General features: G+C 33.6%; 3 protein-coding genes across 4 annotated transcripts in view; 2 read left to right on the forward strand and 1 right to left on the reverse strand.

Annotated features, from left to right (window-relative positions):
- The first annotated feature begins 4156 nt into the window (after window positions 1–4156).
- LOC112003376 (exopolygalacturonase) lies at window positions 4157–6167 on the forward strand. Its single transcript, XM_024035560.1, has 4 exons — window positions 4157–4276; window positions 4492–4800; window positions 5288–5803; window positions 5931–6167. Exons 1-4 carry the CDS (start codon window positions 4157–4159, stop codon window positions 6165–6167), a joined length of 1182 nt encoding a protein of 393 aa, XP_023891328.1.
- Window positions 6168–10844: 4677 nt separating this feature from the next.
- On the reverse strand, window positions 10845–17286 carry LOC112003380 (uncharacterized). Of its 2 annotated transcripts, none has more exons than XM_024035565.2 (8): window positions 17076–17286; window positions 16782–16980; window positions 14432–14517; window positions 14016–14128; window positions 13641–13706; window positions 12518–12627; window positions 12338–12403; window positions 10845–11716 (listed from the first exon to the last, which is right to left on the reverse strand). In XM_024035565.2, the coding sequence occupies exons 1-8, from the start codon at window positions 17168–17170 to the stop codon at window positions 11120–11122; spliced, it is 1332 nt and encodes a 443-aa protein (XP_023891333.1). In that variant the 5' UTR covers window positions 17171–17286; the 3' UTR covers window positions 10845–11119. The 2 variants fall into 2 exon arrangements, with proteins under 2 accessions (XP_023891333.1, XP_023891332.1); XM_024035564.2 differs by lacking the exons at window positions 16782–16980; window positions 17076–17286 and adding exons at window positions 15880–16081; window positions 16177–16391.
- A 1177-nt stretch (window positions 17287–18463) lies between these two features.
- Window positions 18464–20428, forward strand: part of LOC112003387 (uncharacterized) — a gene marked incomplete in the record, with an annotated part of 3083 nt that continues 1118 nt past the window's right edge. The window contains 3 exon segments of the mRNA XM_065776982.1: window positions 18464–19044; window positions 19135–19295; window positions 19474–19504. Coding sequence (XP_065633054.1) covers window positions 18730–19044; window positions 19135–19295; window positions 19474–19504 — 507 coding nt within the window.

The following is a 20428-nucleotide window of genomic DNA, read 5'->3' on the forward strand; positions in this document are numbered from 1 at the left end:
CTCATAAATTAAATAATTTGAAAAAGTATTTTCCATTACTCTATTTTACAAATATATAAGTTTATCATTTTTTATGTTTTTGATTGATATTATTCTTTTATGAAATGGTCCATATTCCTCTAATATTTTTATTATGCATTATATTTTCCTAATTTCTTTTGGTATAATTAAAGAGTTTCCAAGTTATTATTCAAATTCTCATTCTCTCAAAGAGATTATTATAATAACCAAAACTTATCATATAATTACAATTGATATTACTTAAATAATTAATAGTACCCCTAACCCAAACTTGTATTCTGCCATGCTTAAGTGCACCAAATTGGACCAAAGTATTTGAAATTGATCAAATTGACCGAATGGACCAAATTGGACCGAATAGATGAAATTGGAATGAATAGACCTAAATGGACCGTATGGACTAAATTGGCCCGAATAGACCTAACTGGACTGAATTGGCCAAATTGGACGAAATAGACCTAGGTGGATCATTTGGACCGAATAGGTCGAAGTGGATTGAATGGACCGGATTGGACCGAATGGACCGAACAGGACCTAATTGACCAAAGTAGACCGAATTGGATTGAATGGACCGGATAGACTGAATTGACCAAATTGGACCAAACTTGACCAAAGTGGACTGAATCGGACTGAATTGATGAAGTGGACCAAATGCCAATCTATTATTAGCATAGCTAAGTGTTTTGATATAAATTCAAATTCTTGCTTCCAAAATAATCAAATATTAACTCAAACAAAAATCAAATCAAAACTATAAGAGAGAAAAATATGCTACTTGTAATGGGAAACTAAAAAATACAACACTAAAACGTATGAACACAAAATAAAGTTTTAAAAATCACAATGATTCATCAATATAAAGAAGAGTTGTAAGAAAGAATATTAAAAAAAATGAAGACAGAGAGAGAGAGAGAGAGAGAGAGAGAGAGAGAGAGAATAACCACATTTCAAGAGAGAAAGTGAGAGAATAATAAGAAATTTATAGAAAATAATATGAGAAGAAAAAACGTAAAAATTAAAATATATATATATATTGTAATAAATACCAAATTATCCAAATCATGTTATGCTATGTAATAAATTAACATTATATTCTCATATACTATCTTTATATATAATGCAATAGGACAACATCTATGAATTCAAAGAGAAGAAAAAAGATAACAACTTAAAAATATAACTTAATCACATCAACCCAAAGTAGAGTTTTAAATAATACAAAAACTTATCAATTTGAAGTAGAGATGCAAGAAAAATAAAAAAATAAAAATCCACCAAAAAATGAAGAAAAAAAAAATTTGAGAGAGAGAAATAACCTTATGTGTGTGGGAAAACTATGTATAGAATGAAATTGAGAATTATAAATTTACAGTAAGAGGAGGAATAAGAAAAGCCAAAAGTAAAGGAAGATAAAGGGATTGAGAAAAAATGATATTAAGATAGNTTAGCATACAAAGCCTACTTTTGGTTGATGGGACAACATCCTGATGGGTCAATAATATCCGGGCTGCAGCTGGTGTGATCGTGAGTGCCAATCTTGATGAATGAGGCCATGTGCCGGTCCTGTGTTTGACGAATTCCTTTCCCTGTGCCCTTGCGTTTATTTTTTGCCTCCCTTATCGAGTATGATATTTTGAAATAATACGGGGAAAATCAATTTAATTAAAAGAGAAAATAGATCAAATACAAAATGTCTTTTGGCCCTGTAATGACCTAATAATCATTTTCTTTATTACATGATTTAGTTGCTCAACATCATCAAAGGATCTACTACTTTTCGGCTAAATTGTTCCAAATCATAAAATGTCTATTACAATCAAACTTTCAACATCATCAAAGAACCCAACATTTGAATCAATGTCACAATAATTTCATTGCCAATAGGGGTGTCAAATAGGTGAGTTTTGGTAGGTTCAGGGTGAGCATAATTGAGTTAGGTATATAAAACTCATTTACCCATTTATTACCCATATAACTTATTACTCCTAACTCAAACCCAACCCAACCCAACCCAATTATAAAAGGTAAACCCCAACCCACCCAATTACCCAATAATCAAAATTACCAAAATATCCCTAAAACTTGAAAATGACCAAAGTAGTCCTAAAATTCTTTAAAATTATCAAAATACCCTCCAATCCTATAGAAAGACCAAATATGCTAAAAAAACACTTAAAATTACCAAAGCACTCTCAAAAATACCAAAATACCCTTGAAACCTAAAAAATGACCAAAATACCCTCAAAACCAAAAAAATGACCGAAACACCCCGAACCTAAAAAATGACCGAAATACTCCCGAAACCTGAAAATTACCAAAATATCCTTGAAACCTAAATAATCACCAAAATACCTGCCCCCCTAAATCTAAAAATTAGGGATGGCAATAGGGCGAGACGGGTATGAAGGATGGGGTCTTCACCCCCCCTGCATGGTTTTGTCTTACCCCATCCCTACTCCGCCTTGTATGATGGGTAAATTTTCTTGCCTCATCCTGTAAAACTCTACTTCTTGTTAATTTGCCCACAACTATTACAATTGTTTTTAATAAAACTTGTTTCACTAATAAAATATACTTGAAATTACAAATAAAATTATCCCATCAAATTAAACTAATTTTTAGCAAAAATTGAATAATATTATTAAAGTGGTTAACAAGACAATATCACAACAAAAACAAAAATCTCATAATACAAAACAAATGATTCAATAGTGTATATATATATATATATATAGGGTTGGGTTCAAGTTACACCTGGTGTAACTCTAAGCAATGTTACACCACTCAATATTTTTTAATTGGATGCGAATATTAACAAATCCACCGTTAGATTACATTATTTTTGTATATTCTTTATACTTGCAAAATTTCAAAGTGATCAAAAATTAATATTTATGTCATCAATTAATTGTTAAAATTTAAATTTTTGTAGTTTAAAAGAATGCATAAAAGATGAGTTTATGGATCAAATGGTAAATAGCATTCGATTGATATGAAAATTGGCATGCATGTTAAAAACATATAGAACATGTAATTCAACGGTTAGATTTTCAAAATATTAATTCAATAATAAGTTATTGGGTGGTGTAACATTACTTAAAGTTACACCAAGTGTAACTTGAACCCAACTTATATATATTTATAATAAAGTCAAAATAAAATGCTAAAATTGGTACCTTATTTCCAACCTTTCTAAAACAAAAAAAAAAAAAACAAAACAAAACAAAAGGCAGAAAGCCTTGTTGGGTGTAATAAAATAAGCTGATGATGTGTTGTGTGTGTGTGTGTTTAAGAAATAGAGTTTTAAGGTATGAAAAATTTACAATTTAACCCTTATCAATGCAAGGTGGGGCGGGGCGGATTGGGTCTAAAAAGTCTAAACACATCTCTGCCCTACCCCGTGGTGCAAGGCTAAAATCTCGCCCCATCCCGTCCTATCACCTTTGCGCGGGGGGGGGGGGGGGGGGGGACCTGCATGGGACATATTAGGGAAGGGTGGGTTAAGCGGGGCAAGGCAAAATTGTCAGCCTTATAAAAAAAATGACATAAATGCCTCTCAAACCCTTAAAAATGATCGAAATACCCTCTAAAACAAAAACAAAAATGACCAAAATACCCCCCGAAACCTAAAAAAATGACCGAAATACCCCCAAAACTTAAAAAATGAGCAAAATATTGGTGGGTTTCATTATTTGCTATTGTAAACCGTAGACGAGCATGCTACCTATACTAAATTTGGACATATTTGATAGATGGTGATTTTACTAGACCTTTTCCCCCTTACTAATGGAAATATTCACCTTGGTCACATATAATAACAAATTCAAATGGCTAACAGCATGCCATTTAAAGCAAAGAAGTTATGATGATATATAAAAGTAAAATAATCTTATCTTATATAATAACAAATGATAATTAATTTGTGGAGGAGAAAGCACAAAAACTAATAAAAGTACAGAAGTTGAAGTATATCCAAGAGAGGTCTTATCGACCTTGCATAAAATTAGTTAATATTAGTTAGGTAGTCTCAGTGGTTTGGAGCTCAGGTAATGAAGTATAAATAGCTTCAAACCAAATGAGGTTATCATCATTTTTACAACAAATTGGCAATAGAAAGGAAATAAAGAACAATAAGATGGGAAAGAATTTAAGCATTACAACAATTTCCTTGCTATTGGTATTGGCATCTACCAATACCCAGCAAATCTTTGATGTTAAATCATATGGAGCACAACCTAATGCTGATATCACCCAGGTATATTTATGTGTAGTGCAATCAACTATACTTAATTAACATGAAGAGTGTGTTCTAGTTAACTTAACTAATAAAGCCTTTTAACTTTGAATAAGAGAACTTAGGTTCAAACTTCGTTTACACTAGAAATTGATTGATGCCATGATCAGATGATAAAACATTAACATGCAAAATTATTATTATATACTGATTTTGATTTTTCATAATGTGTTTAGGCTTTGACAAATGCTTGGAAAGCTGCATGTGCAGTAGCAGGGAGTAAAGTTGTGATTTCAGAGGGGGCATACAAACTAGGTTTAGTGACTTTGTTGGGTCCATGCAAAGGTGCTATTGAGTTTAACCTTCAAGGAACCCTACAGGCCCCATTAGATGTTGCTGCCTTCAACGGTAAAGATGGGTGGGTCATTTTTGAACGTATTGACGGTCTTACTGTGTCAGGTGGTGGAGTTTTCGATGGCAAAGGACAACAAGCATGGCAAAAAAATGAGTGTGGCGAGGACAAAAACTGCAACCTACTTCCTATTGTAAGATTTCAAACTTAATTAATTAGCATTTACATTACCATCATTTTCTACATAGACATTACAAATTTACAAACTTTACTCATTACAAAGAAATAATTCAAACATTTATATGATAAATGATGTTTTACAAATAATTTGACAAGTTTTGTATAGTGATGTGTCACAACTCAAAAAAAGAATTAATTTTAAAAGTTATATATGAGGAAGTTTATGGAGTAAGGACACAACTTTTTGTGCCACAACTCTAACCTATGTGACTATAAGCGAAGAGAAAAAACAATGGTTAAATCTAAAAATGATAATTCACCAATGATGACATTTATTTATAAAAAAAAAAAATTATTTATTTTATATAATTGAAAGAATCGTTAGCATTTTACTAATTAAAATGTTTTTTAAATGAAACTTTATTTTAAGTGAATGCTTAAATGGAACTCGAGCACTCATATTTAGTGTTTTAATTTATCTAACTTGTAAACATGAACAGAATATAAGGTTCAACTACATCACAAATTCAATAGTCCAAGACATTACATCGAAGGACAGCAAATTTTTCCACATCAACCTTTTGGAATGCAAGAAGTTGCAATTCCAACATGTTACCATAACTGCACCCGCAGACAGCCCCAACACTGATGGAATTCACATAGAACATTCATCTCAGATCAACATTACCAATGCTAATATTGGAACAGGTGATGATTGCATCTCCATTGGTGATGGAACCCAAGATATTACTGCTAACCAAGTAACTTGTGGACCTGGCCATGGTATTAGCATTGGAAGTCTTGGAAAGTACCAGAATGAACAACCTGTTTTAGGAATCAGAGTTACTGGTGCCACACTTAGCAATACAAATAATGGTGTTAGAATCAAAACATGGCCGTCTTCCCCTTCTGGAGTTGCTTCTGATATACATTTCGAGGATGTTGTCATGAACAATGTTGCCAATCCTATCATCATTGATCAAAACTACTGCCCAAACAATCAATGCTCAAACCAGGTTACTATAAACATCATAAATATATACACAAATTTTGATGTTAAAGGTTAAAAAAAGTTTTTGAAAAAAATTACAAATACTGATATCAAATTCTTGGGTGCATTTTTTTGTTTTGTTTTGTTTTCAGTCTCCCTCTAAAGTTAAGATCAGCAATGTTAGTTTCAAGAAAATAAGAGGCACTTCTTCAACAAAGGAAGCTGTGAGTCTTATTTGCAGTAAGAGTGTACCATGCCAACAAGTGGTGCTCTCTAACATTGATCTCGCATACAAGGGAGGTGGAGGATTTGCTACTTCCACTTGTGCTAACGTCCAGCCCGCAGTTTCAGGCACGCAGAACCCTCCTGCTTGTACCATCAAAGTTTAATGAAATGCCTCCCAAGTTGTTAAAATTAATGTAGAATGAAAAAATACTATTTGCAAATAGGTTATCGGGGTTTTATTTTAAATAACATCTCATCTAACATGTTCCCATTTTCTTTATTTAAATTAAATTGGGGAACTTTTCTTAGTTATTTTTTTAGTTGTTTAAGTTCAACATTTTTCTGAAATATGCTATGATCTGTAGTATTATTGTAGAAAGTATTTGTTCTATTCTTAGTTATGATTTGCTACTTCCACTTGTGCTAACATCAAGCCTGCAGTTTCAAGCAAGCAAAACCCTCCTGCTTGTACCATCAAACTTTAATGAAATGCCTCCCGAGCTGTTAAAATTAATGTAGAATGAAAAAAAATACTATTTGCAAATAGGTTATCGAGGTTCTATTTTAAATAAAATCTCATCTAACATGTTCCCTTTTTCTTTATTTAAATTAAAATGGGGAACTTTTCTTAGTTATTTTTTGAGTTATTTAAGTTCAACATTTTGCTGAAATATGCTATGATCTGTAGTGTTGTTGTGGAAAGTATTTGTTCTATTATTACAATTGAGATATTTCTTAGTAAAAATCAAAATTTTAATTCAACCCTTACTAAATGCTTTTTATTCTTAAGTAATATTGTCCCCCAATATTGTTGATCATCTACTACTAATCCAATTTGTTACACATTTGGGTAAGTAAACACAAAAATGAGCAAAATTTTAGGTTTCAGTGGTATTTTAGTCATTTTTTAGGTTTTAGGGGATATTTTGGTTATTTTAACGTTCAGAGGTATTTTAGTCATTTTTTGGGTTAAAGGGGGTATTTTGGTTATTTTAACGTTTTAGAGGTATTTTAGTCATTTTTTGGGTTAAAGGGGGTATTTTGGTATTTTTTTTAGGTTTCGGGAGTATTTCAGTCATTTTATGGGTTTAGGGGGTATTTTGGTCATTTTTTAGGTTTATGAGGATATTTTGGTAATTTTAAGATTTCGAGAGTATTTATGTCATTTTTTTAGGTTTAGGAGGTATTTTGGAGGTTTTATGGGTATTTTGGTCTTTTTAGTGGTTTTAGGTATTTTAGAGTTTGGTAATTTGTAAAAACTAGTAAGTTGTCTGTGCAATGCACAGATAATGTTGTAATACTTTATGTAAAAAAATTGTGGAGAATGTTATACATATATTATAGCATATTTGTTATAATACTTTGTTAGTAATGAGTTCATCATAAGAAGCAATAATTATAAATTGCACACTCAAATCCATTATAAATATTTTGTTCAAGTAATGAGCAATAAAAAAAAAAAAAAAAAAACAACTTTGGAGTAATATTGTATAATAAAAGATGATAAAAGCATATTAATTAATTTCATATTATTGATCTTTATTATGTGATGTAATAAAAAGCTTCATTGCGAATTTGTTATGTTGTTTCTTCAATGCTTTGTTTTTGCAGTATGGTGATGCTTGTAAATCTTGTTGAGGGGTACATTACCACCATCTGTTTCTTCATCTTCAACGTTTGAAGTTTGGTCCGTCCTTATTTGTTCAATTTTGAGATTTCATCACTTTTTCCTTTTGTTGCATCATTTGTGTTAATCACTAATGAATTGGAATTGGAAGATTCTTGATTGAATCTTATAAAGTTTGGACTTGTGGACTTGTCGCTAAGATTTTGCATGGGTATCTGTATTCATATTAAATTTTAGTGATATGACATTTTTTTGCAAATGATTTTATATTTGTTTTTTGTTACTTTATAAGGAATAGTGTAGCAAAAGAGTTAGCATATTAGATTGTGTGTGTGTGTCTTTTTTTTCTTTTTTTTTTCCCTTCTACACCTTTTTATCATTTGAAGGTGCATCAAAAATCTTAGCAACTATGTAATTTTCAAAACCATCATTAAGATTGAATTCATTCAAATGAAGTAAGAAAATGAATTTTCTTCCTAAAATTTTCTTCAGAACATGTGGAATTCCTTCTCTAATATCAATCTGCATATGAGGAATACATTTAATATATATTATGATTAAAAGTTTTACAATAATATAATAATTTAAGTAAGTTGTACCTCAGTTTGTTTTTTAGCAAGATCTCTTGCAAATTTATTTAAGATTTTCTCAGCATCTCAATCAAATATAAAAAAAGTTGTTTTGTTAGTTGCATCAAAAACTTAAATTTGAATCATGTATCTAAAGTAGTTTGAAATTGTATATATGGTACTTATAGTGAGGTGACTTTATTATAAATATTTGAAAAGTATGTAGTTAATGTGAGTGCCTTTAACTTTGGGATAGAGAGGAAAAAAAAAAAAAAAAAAAAAAAAAAAAAAAAAAAAAAAACACATTTTGCACACCAAAATGATCTTGATTGTGGTTTGACCTTCCTTCCATAGAGCACACTATTATGATTCTAATATCCCACATAGATTAAGTGTAAGCTTAACCATATGTTTATAAGCTCTTGGGCATCCTCCCCTTACAAGCTAGTTTTCAAGGGTGAGTTCTATCCATAGGTTCTTAACATTTGGTATTAGAGCCAACCACCACATCGAGTAATTGGACATAGCTCATTGAATATAGGATTAAATAAGTTGCGGCTTTATGGTCGGATCTCGGAGGGGATGACCTAGAGGCTAAATTAAAATTACTGATAGGTGAGTGGAGCCATCAAAAAGAGAAAGGGCTACCATCAGGTTAGTGTCGCTAGAGTGAGCCATCATGGATGTCGGCTACAGAGCGTGGTGGTATGCTATGATCTTAATGTCTCACATAGATTAAGTGTAAGTTTAACCATGTGTTTCTAAGCCCTTGAACACCCTCCCCTTGCAAGCCAATTTTCAAGGGTGTGTTCTACATATGGGTTCTTAACACACACATGAAATGTAATACCAACCCGTCGTTGCGTCGATGTTGGTTGTTGCAATACCGTAGTAGTTCACATCATGAATGAACTTTGAAGTTAATATGAATTTTTTTAATGTAGATAGTATGATTTATTATTATTTTTTCATGTAAATGATAAGTATAGTTTGAAATGATTAATAAACTTGTTTCGTAGGATCTCATTCAATGCGTTTGATCTCTTCTATTGTCTTCATATTCTTTAAAGATAAATCCTCCTATGAAAATTGTTTTGCATGTATTTTTGATCTTTCTTGAATAGAACCATGTTTTTGACTGTTCCTATCATTGATTTTTTTAAAAGAAAATATTTATATAAATGGTATTTTGTGAGATAGTATATGATATTTATCATAATTTTTTTGTTATTAATAATTTTAAAAATATGCATTTGTCAATTATCTCAGCCACCACAGGAATCTAAAGATTTATAAATATTTTTGTTGCACGGATTGATGACAAAAAGAATTTGCTTACATAAATTGCATAGAACATTATTAGTAAACAAAAATGTATTGAATTGAATTGAGAAAAAAGGAAGACGTGCTTTCATGAGCATGAGATTTTCAAAAAGTATCATTTGCACGTGGGAGAGGTGGAAGAGAGTTTGTAAGTGGGTAAGAGTTTTGGCTTTGACCTACATATAGGAAGGATCATACCTGGGTCAGAATATGTAAAATAATAACTAGGTTTGGGTTTTTCATAAGATTTGGTTTGTTTTTAAAAGGTAGTCCATTTTGTAGAGTATAACATTTGGGCTAATTGTTAAAAGCAGCCCATATTTTATATAATAGTAAAAAGAAATTATTATAATTTATAAAGTAACAGCAAAAAAAAATTAATAAAAAGAGGTTAAAAAGACTAAATGAAAAATTAGAGCGTCATATGGCAAAACCTCATGTACTCCCGCATGAGATCTTTGCTTGTATATATATATATTGATTGATGATACTTGGGTCTAACTACGTACCCAATTAAAACTCAATTAATGTTAGTTTTAATTGAGTCTAATTGGGTTACTACCCATTTAACCCAATTAATAATAAGGTGGGTTTGGGTGGACAAATGGGTTTGGGTTGATTTTGCCATCTCTAATTGCCAAGGAAGACTGCAAAAGATGATCAATCAGACCCTACTCCCTCTAAAAAATAATTTTCACAAAGTCATGGATTTGGCAACGCGAAAATAGTCCTGGTGAAACTATATATATGTCATGTTACAGATACAAGTTTAAAAGTTTATTTATTGGCATATTAGGGCGTCAATGGCAGTTGAATTCCATGTCAGAATTGTTTTACTTTCATGGATGCTGAAGCTAAAATTGAAGCTACGTAGAAGTAACAATATAATTTAATACTCCATTCAAAGATGATAAGTTTCAAATTATTCATTCAATATCCACATAAAAGCCTTCCAAGCCCAAGGGCTATTCAAAGAATGCCTTAACAAGCCAAAAAATAAAAAATAAAACCAACACTCAGCACTGATAACTTTATTCCATGTAGAAAACAGATTACTACTTGTGCAGGTTGTGAAAGTAGGCTGTGGGTCTCACTCAAAATCATCTCTGAATATGCTGTGGTTTCTTCCCAGAGCTTTTATAGTTTTCCCATAGGTGGTAGATCTGGAGCCGGAGAGGAGAACAAATACAGCTGCTGCTGCACCTATGATTGCAACAGCACACATGGCTATTGCAGTTCTGGTTTGGACATTACATTATTGTCTTCGCAGTTCTGTGCGCTTTGGATCCTACCTTTATGTCCCAAATGTTCCTGCGTTAATCTAATTCAATCAACCATATAATAAGTTTATTACATAGGTTTAGTTTACACCCAGTCTCTCTTTGTCAACGTTAAACAAATTTCATTGATAAGCATTTTCAAACTTTTTACAATCCTCCAGCAAATGAGTGAAGCTGGAATTTTTTAAAAACACGACAGTTGCAAGCTACAGTACTTTTACAAAAGTCTTCCATCTGTAGCTTGCAACACTGACAACAAAATTTACGTACAAGGTGCAGCATATGCACAGGGAATCTACATAGCAAGGCACAAAACACTAGCTTTTCCCAAAGTACGAAAATAGGGTGGGTTGTTTATCACCACAATCCTTCGGGTTTCCCTTCTTCCTTGCCGGAGTAGAGCATAGCTTGCTAGTTTCATCAATATTTTTCTCTGAAACAGCATTAAACTCCTCATAGTCCCGCTTCAGTTGGCACTTGGCTGGTCGATCTTGAGAATGTACAACACTAGATGTTGAATCTTGGTCACCTTTTCCCGTGAAGAATGAAAGTGCTTTGCTGTCCTCAGTATCAGGCTCTTTTTTAAAGCTATTTGTTATTGGTGGATCAGTCATGAAAGATTCGGCAGAAGACTTTTTCTCCTCTAAGTTTGATTCTTCTTCTTTAATTCCCTTTGTTGAGAAAAACTTGGAGATAGGATTGCTCCTTGCGTCTTGGTCACCTTTTTCAGTGAAGGATGAAAATGCTGTATTGTCCTGAGTCTCAGGCTCTTTTTTAAACCTTTTTGGTGGATCAGTCTTGAAAGATTCTGCACAAGAGTTTTTCTCCTCTAAGTTTGATGACTCTTCTTTTTTAGTTGCTTTTGTTGAGAAAAACTTAGTGATTGGATTGCTGCCCTCTATCTTTAATTTTATCTGTACAAAAATGGTTCAGCCAGCAATTAGGAGTTTCTTCCTTTATAAATCTAGGATTAGGAGTATCTGAACAGAAAGCAACTGCCAATATTTCTATTCTTTTTTCTTTTTCTTTTTTTATAAGAACTGTGAATATTTCTTACCTGGTTTTTCCCCCCCCTTTTTTTTTTTTTTTTTTTTTTTCCAGTCAAACAGAAATATAACAGGGAAAAAATCATAACGCATACTACTTAATAATTAGAATAAAAAAAATTGAGCCAGTGTTACCAATAAATGGACACCCTCGGATGAATTCAAACTAAGTGGGTTTTTTATTTATTTATTAAAGTAACATGATCACACAACCAAGGAATTTGAACCCCACTCTCACACACCAACCCATGCTTATGGGAGGTAGAGGTGCCAGTTAGCTTGGTACTAAATCTTGATTGGAGAGCGTATCTCATGAGACCCAGCAGCATGTGGGACTCATACCTTGTGAGAAAAGGTCTCATGAGACCATCTCACTTCTTCCCTTGATTGACCTTATTTATCAGATCTCCATCAACTATTGCCTACATTCATTTACGCAAGACAAGAGAGAAAATACACTACGTTAAAGAAAAAGGCAACTAGCCTCACCTCATTGATGCATTCTGGTCCATCAAAAGACGGCTTACCCATTGCAGGTGTTACTGGGTACCACACCTGGAGATTGGAAGACAAGAATAATAAATTTGGAATATTGGGTACCATTTATACTCAAAGTAGCAAATATAGATATAGAAAAGCTGTTATTTCTTATATTCAGACAGCTCTTACCAAATCCACATCTTCGTATGGTTTAAGCATGTTATCAAACTTGGAAGATGAAGAACCATTTAGCCATGTATCAGTTGATACCTTATCAACCAAAATAACAGGCATCCTGTCTATAATGATGGTGCAATGAAAAAGTTAGTATATTACCACTTTAATTTGGTGAAGATTGGCCTAGTAAACAAATAATTTAGAATCTGTGTAGATCTCACTTCCAACTCTAACATGATTGGTTGAAGAACAATTAGAAATCAAGCTTAAGATATGTGATGATACCATAATCTATAACTACCATTTTAATTTTATCAAAATTTAAGGACTCATACTATAATGATACCACAATAATTCCTGTTCATTTTGTTAAAGCTAAGCTTCCAAAAGTGGGAAAATCATTAGCTTTTTATCCATAAAAATGTGGGATTCTTTTTAAATCTTGATTGTGCGTGAAGACAAAAAATTCAAACATTCCTACTAGTCACCATTTCTGAACTCCAATCAAAAGTTTCTCTTGCTTTGGCATTTTTATGCCTTTTCTGAGACCTTTTCTATGCATAAAAATGAAATATAGTGATCTGCAAGGACATCAATAGTCCAGTTATGTATGAAATACAAAAACTCGGCCAAAATAGCAGAAGGCAAGTAAAACCAACCAACAAATTATATGCATCATAGGAAGCAAACCCTGTACAACATACTCCAAATAGCAAGAAAGCAGAAGCATGGTAGCCATGCACATGACCTCAACTTTAAATTTACTGTTCCTTTAAACATACAATTTTAAGTGCTTACACAAGTTCCAAACATGTTTTTCAACTAATTACTCATCCTTTGATAGTGATACTTCACAGCACAAGTGGTACAAAAATTCAACTACAAAACCTTAATCCCAAAACTTCGGAGTTGGTTATAAATCTTAACAATAATTGCACTCTTCTACCAAAAAAATAAAAAGAAAACATTTGTTCGTAACATTGATAGTACATCCCATTGACATATGATGACAAAAATAACAGATGAGTAACATGAGTTTCCTTTTTTCTTGGGGTTTAGCACACGAATTTGCAATGTGCAGACATCACAAGATTAGAACATGCGATATGAATAAAATGAAACAAGCATGACTTACCATGCAGCCACTGTAATGCTGAAGAAGAAGAAGTAGTGAGAATTGTAAACGTGTAGAGGATCTCGCCTGCAGGAAACCATACACTAAAATAATTAAAATAAAATATTAGCCTTCTCTTTTGAGGGAAAAGAATGAAAGAAACTATATCAACCACGGCTAATTTTTGGTAAAATGCTAGATATAGCAATAAGAAGAGTGCCTACAACTACAAGGATAAACAACATACTAAACTGATCTTATTCACAAATACTGAAATTGGTATAACACAGAAAGAATATATCAGTTATTAGAGCTAATCAAATATAAAAAAAAAAAATTAAATATGATGTATCTTCCAAAAAATGTATTTAAATACATGGGGGGAAAATGGTTTACCTTCTGAATTTTCCCATGCATCATAAAGAGCTGCAAACACGAGAGGCCTACCATCCTTGAAATGGATGTAGTATGGCTGCTTTTTTTGTCCATCTTTTTTCCACTCGTAGAATCTGGGGAATTATACAAAATCAAGTTATAGCGTAGAACATTTCATGCCATATACAGATAAATTTGCAAATACACACACACACACACACACAATATGAACATTTCCTGCAAGATGACCTAAAACCATATAACAGGAAATCCTTTCAAAAAGGTTCTATTTTAATCACTGAAATTTAAGAAGTTTAACATTGATTGTCAATATTCAGGAAAGTTAAAAATAAAATCAATCCACTATCAGAAAATTCTTCCTAGAGTACAATATTAAAGAAACAGGTGCCAAATATTGAGAAAAAAAAAAAACATACCCTTCTACTGCAACAAGGCACCGGTTTTTAGGAATTAAACGACGGAAAGAAGCCTTTTCACTTATTGACTCAGATCGGGCATTAAACTGCAATTCGCAACACATGAAATAACAAGAAATTTCCAATAGAAGTTTTATCATTTAAAGTCATCCCAAACTAAACAACCAGTTTTATATAGAAATCAAAACGAATGCATATCAAACACAAAAATTATATGAGGAGAAAAAATCATTAACAATGTAAACACTATCAGAAATTTTATTTACCAATCACCATGTAAATAATATGATTTTCTAAAGCTGTCCCCATTTCAGCTAAAGTGATAGAATTACAATGATCATCAATGAAGTCCCTAGGCTGTCAATCTTAACCTCCACAATTAATGTCACACTCTCTCTCTCTCCTGTGGAATGTTTGAGAAAGTAAATGAGTCGATAGAAGGAGTAGTATGAACAAAAATAAAATGCTGACAAAATTTCCAAGACAGGGATGAGATAACAGGTGTACCTCAAAATTAACATTTCAGTCTCATTGTTCAATTGATCACAAAGACACAGATAAATAATGATTTGTCAACAGACTGGATATTCAAATAAATATTTACATTTGGATGTGAACTGGAGACAGAAAACCAACAAACAAATAAAAGAGTCTTACATGATATCATGACATAATTTAAAAATCTTGTAATAAAAATGTCAACTTGTAGCTTAGGCAGTGTAACTAAACTGACACAAATAATTAAAATGCAAGGAAAAGTAAGAACTGAGTATATTCAGATATGCAAATTAATTTATCAACTGAATAATAAAGTAAACAATTCATGACAACTGCAAGATGTGAAGCTAACCTGAGCAGAAAGATTAATACAGTTGTGGAACGATGAAAACTGAATTCTTAAACAAACGACATCATCCTAAAGCAGATTCACCCGGAACATTGCATTCTAGGTTTGGGCCTTTATTTGCAGTTATAATTTGTATTCAGGTTGCTCTAATGTTTGTGCGCGCTTTTTATGAGCGCATATAAAACCAATTAATCAGAGACTTTTCATGCCTACTGTTATGCAGTAAGCCCATCCTCCTTTTCTTATAACTTGTCTTTCAGCATATAACATGTAAAAATGTTGCTATTCTTAAAAATGCAACCAACTTAGTGTTTGAAATTTTTCCATTTAAACTTTGGTTACCTTTATAAAGGGGGGAAAAAATTGGGATGTAGTAGAGGAACACTATAAGCGGGACAAAGGATTTTTATTCATCAAACTCGCACATCATAAAGTCCTACATATTAGTACACTATGTTGTTGATTGTAGACATGTAGCATATTTAAGTTAAAAATGTTAACGAGATAGCAAAAATGTAAAGCAGTGATTTAAGAAGTTTAAGAATGCCTGGTATGTGTTTGAAAAAATGAGAAAGAGAGAGAGAGAAGTTAAAAAGAGTACCATCTTGAAGTGATCAGGTTTGTCAAATTTTTTAGTGAAGCTGGGAATGAGTCCCCATTTCATACAATGAACAACAACAGCATCAGATTCAGAAGCAGCAGCAGCTGATGCTGATGCTGATGCTGATGATGATGATGATCGTTGTTCTCTACGAACAACCGGCAAATGATGTCCCGGTGAAACGTTGTAGGATGGACGGTACCTATATATAATAGTGATAAGTATTATTATTGAAAGCAATAATAATAATAATAATAATCGAAAAGAGAAGAAAAGAGGTTAGTAGTTAGTACGGACCGGTCCATGTGAAGATTACGAACTGAGGAGTTGTTGCGATAACAAGCCCTGGGAATGTCATCAGCTCTCAGAGTACAACGAGTTCTCCCGCACATTTCCACTTCTCTCTCTCTCTCTCTCTCTCACTCTCTGCAATCTTCTCTTCTCTTCTCGTTTTGGTATAGCTCTGATGCAAGACAAACTGCTAGACCGTTGGATTGCAAATTGCAAATTGTAAACTGCCTAGTGATTCGAGGCGAGTAAAGTAAACTCAAGCTTCCATTTACGACAGCGTTTTCCTTTTTTTTTTTTTTTTTTTTTCAAAAACGAGACAATTCCTAAAATACCCTCATCTTTTTTGCTTTAATGCAACCAACTTAGTGTTGGAAATTTTTCCATTTAAACTTTGGTTACCTTTATAAGAAGGATGGGACGTGTGGGCTATGATTAGTAGAGCATAAAGTCCTATATATTAGCACACTATATATGTTGTTGATTGTAGACATGTAGCATATTTAAGTTAAAATGTTAACGAGATAGCAAAAATGTAAAGCAGTGATTTAAGAAGTTTAAGAATGCCTGGTATGTGTTTGAAAAAATGAGAGAGAGAAGTTAAAAAGAGTTACCATCTTGTAGTGATCAGGTTTGTCAGATTTTTTAGTGAAGCTGGGAATGAGTCCCCATTTCATACAATGAACAACAACAGCATCAGATTCAGAAGCAGCAGCAGCTGATGCTGATGCTGATGATGATGATGATGATCGTTGTTCTCTACGAACAACCGGCAAATGATGTCCCGGTGAAACGTTGTAGGATGGACGGTACCTATATATAATAGTGATAAGTATTATTATTGAAAGCAATAATAATAATAATAATAATAGAAAAGAGAAGAAAAGAGGTTAGTAGTTAGTACGGACCGGTCCAAGTGAAGATTACGAACTGAGGAGTTGTTGCGATAACAAGCCCTGGGAATATCATCAGCTCTCAGAGTACAACGAGTTCTCCCGCACATTTCCACTTCTCTCTCTCTCTCTCTCACTCTCTGCAATCTTCTCTTCTCTTCTCGTTTTGGTATAGCTCTGATGCAAGACAAACTGCTAGACCGTTGGATTGCAAATTGTAAACTGCCTGGTGATTCGAGGCGAGTAAAGTAAACTCAAGCTTCCATTTACGACAGCGTTTTCCTTTTTTTTTTTTTTTTTTCAAAAACGAATACAATTCCTAAAATACCCTCATCTTTTTTGCTTATTGACGAAAATAGAAAACAAAACCCAAAACCCTCCTCACTCCTCACTCCTCACATCTACACTACACGTTTTTTTGCACATTCTCGGAATTCATTCACTCTCAGGTACGGTATCTCTTCATTTTGGCATCTTAAATTAATTGAAGAATCTCTCTCTCAGTTTTTTTGTTTAATGATTATGGCTTTGTATTTTCATTTCATTTTCATAAACCTTTAGATAGCAGCTATCAAGGGATTCAAGGCTATTTGGGACACTTGATTTTTTTTTTTTTTTTGAATTGATGATGACAAGTTGAAATGTTTAGGGACAGTGAAATGTTTTTCTGGGTAATCAATAGATTTGAGGGGAAAGGTATTAAATTTTCGGATGCAAGTTTGGATAAGAATTTATGGGGTATTGTTATTACTGTATTTGTTTCACAACAATTTTAGCTTTTATGTATATGGTTATGCCGTAATTCCATTTCTAAACTTACTGATAATGTGTTATGTTGTTAACCATTACTTTTTTTCTTTTCTTTTTTAATAATTTTATAAGTACTATTTATCTGTAGTTAAAGCATAATGAAATTTTTTTTTTGGGTAATTGATAGAGGGTAAAGGTACATATTTTCGGATGCTAGATTTGGAACTTGTGTATTGTTTCACAAATATTTAGTTTTTCTGCACCTAGTTTTGCAGGATACTGTTTGTAGTTATTTATGGATTTCAAAGGATAAGTGAATTAAACTCTAACCTCTTTTGAGATTAGAAAATCAGAATCAGAAAGCTGCCAATCTATGCTCTCCCTGACCAAACGAATCCAGGCCTTAGCCCCATGCCTGCGCTCCGCTTCCCAGCAAGTCCGGTGGGCCCGGACTGACACGGGCACGTCTAGGAGGCCTAGACGGCCAGCTCTGGCCCCGGCACTAGCAAAGAAGGCGGTTGAGAAAAAATCGGAGTGGTGGATAGTGGACGGTGAAATGCACGAGGTTGGCGATCATGTGCCTCCACGTGAGCGCTTTGTGATCCCAAGGGACAACATTCCCAATAAGCGCCGCAAGCAGCTTTTTTTTTTTTTTTTTTTTTTTTTTTAAGTACTATTTATCTGTAGTTAAAGCATAATGAAATGTTTTTTTTTTTGGGGGTAATTGAGAGAGGGTAAAGGTACATATTTTCGGATGCTAGATTTGGAACTTGTGTATTGTTTCACAAGAATTTAGTTTTTCTGCACCTAGTTTTTGCAGGATACTGTTCGTAGTTATTTATGGATTTCAAAGGATAAGTGAATTAAACTCTTAACCTCTTTTGAGATTAGAAAATCAGAATCAGAAAGCTGCCAATCTATGCTCTCCCTGACCAAACGAATCCAGGCCTTAGCCCCATGCCTGCGCTCCGCTTCCCAGCAAGTCCGGTGGGCCCGGACTGACACGGGCACGTCTAGGAGGCCTAGACGGCCAGCTCTGGCCCCGGCACTAGCAAAGAAGGCGGTTGAGAAAAATTCGGAGTGGTGGATAGTGGACGGTGAAATGCACGAGGTTGGCGATCATGTGCCTCCTCGTGAGCGCTTTGTGATCCCAAGGGACAACATTCCCAATAAGCGCCGCAAGCAGCTCCGTGAGCAGTTCATGCGCCGCACTCGCCTCATCATCAAGGAAGCGGTTTGTCCACTTTTCTCCTTGTTAATCATTACTTGGTTTGTGAGAGCTAGTTTGGTTACCTAATTTTTATTAGCTATTGACATTGTAAAGGAGCATGAGCCCTGGTGCAACAAGTACATGCAATTGTATCAGGAGCTTAGAGAAAATTGGGAGAGGTTGTACTGGGATGAAGGTTACTCCAAGAAAATTGCACAAGATCATGCTAACTACGAGTCCGCCGAAGATGATGATCAAGATTTTTCTCCTTACAGGTTTCTCTTTATTTCATATTGCAAAACTTGGACAATGGACTCTATTTTTTTCTTCTTTTGATTGTGTTTTGTTCATAAGCATCAATTTTTTAGTGAAGAAGACTTGATTTGTTTGAAGTAAGAGTATGTGATGTTGACAATGGACACTCAATTTAACCTTCTTTTGATTGTGTTTCAGGAGCAGGCGATCAGCTGCTGAGCCAATGAAGGTATGGGTTTGAATTGGATTAAGAATGCTATATATATATATATATATATATATAAGTATGCTATCTTGTCTACTTTACTTCCAAGGTTTAGTACTTTCAACTTTCAAGATTGGGCTAATATAGAGCACTCTAGAAACACAGTTGATTTATGCTAGCTGATGAGAGCTAGGAGCTTTTAGATTGGGTTACTTAGATTTTACTTGAAAGGATGTTTCAATATATGGTTGATGGCATATCTAGGCATCAATGTTCACTAATAAGAAAACATTAGGCAAGATGTCTAGGATGCACCTTGTTTATAGTCACTTTAAGACTAGTCAACTTCCTCTTCATTCTTGATAGTCCAACAAAAGTTCTACAGAAATGAAGGTGCAGAAAAGCATGTATGATTTAAATTTTGTGACACCAACTGTTGCATCATATTAATGTAAATTGATAGTTACAAAAATCTGTTTATTGAAATCTCTCGAGAGGGAATTTGAATGATACCGATAGGTTGATGAATATGGCCTGTCATAGGTTTATTCTGCTTATTTATCTTTGGTTGATCGCAGTGAGTAATTGCAATGAGAGATATAGCATGATTTTAGCAAAGTAACTTTTTTGATAATTGAGAGCACCTCCCAACTCCACCTCTACCCTTCGCTTGCCTCACCAACAAAGACTCAACAGAGGCCTCTCGATCCATAGAGTTCTCATACAAAAGTGGAAAATTTTCTTTTAAGCGTTGGTCACCGCACCAACAATCATGCCAAAAACGAACTCAGTTCCCCATACCAACCTCAAATCAAATATGCTGAGCAAACATCTCGTAACCCATCCTAATACTCCTCCAAAGACCACAACCATAGGATCCCTTACCTAGCATTGAAACACCACCCCCCCCCCCCCCCCAACACAAAAAAAAAAAAAAAAAAACCACCC

This window comes from Quercus suber, unplaced genomic scaffold (genome assembly GCF_002906115.3).
Source record: "Quercus suber isolate HL8 unplaced genomic scaffold, Cork oak 2.0 scaffold_146, whole genome shotgun sequence".
NCBI lineage: Eukaryota > Viridiplantae > Streptophyta > Magnoliopsida > Fagales > Fagaceae > Quercus > Quercus suber.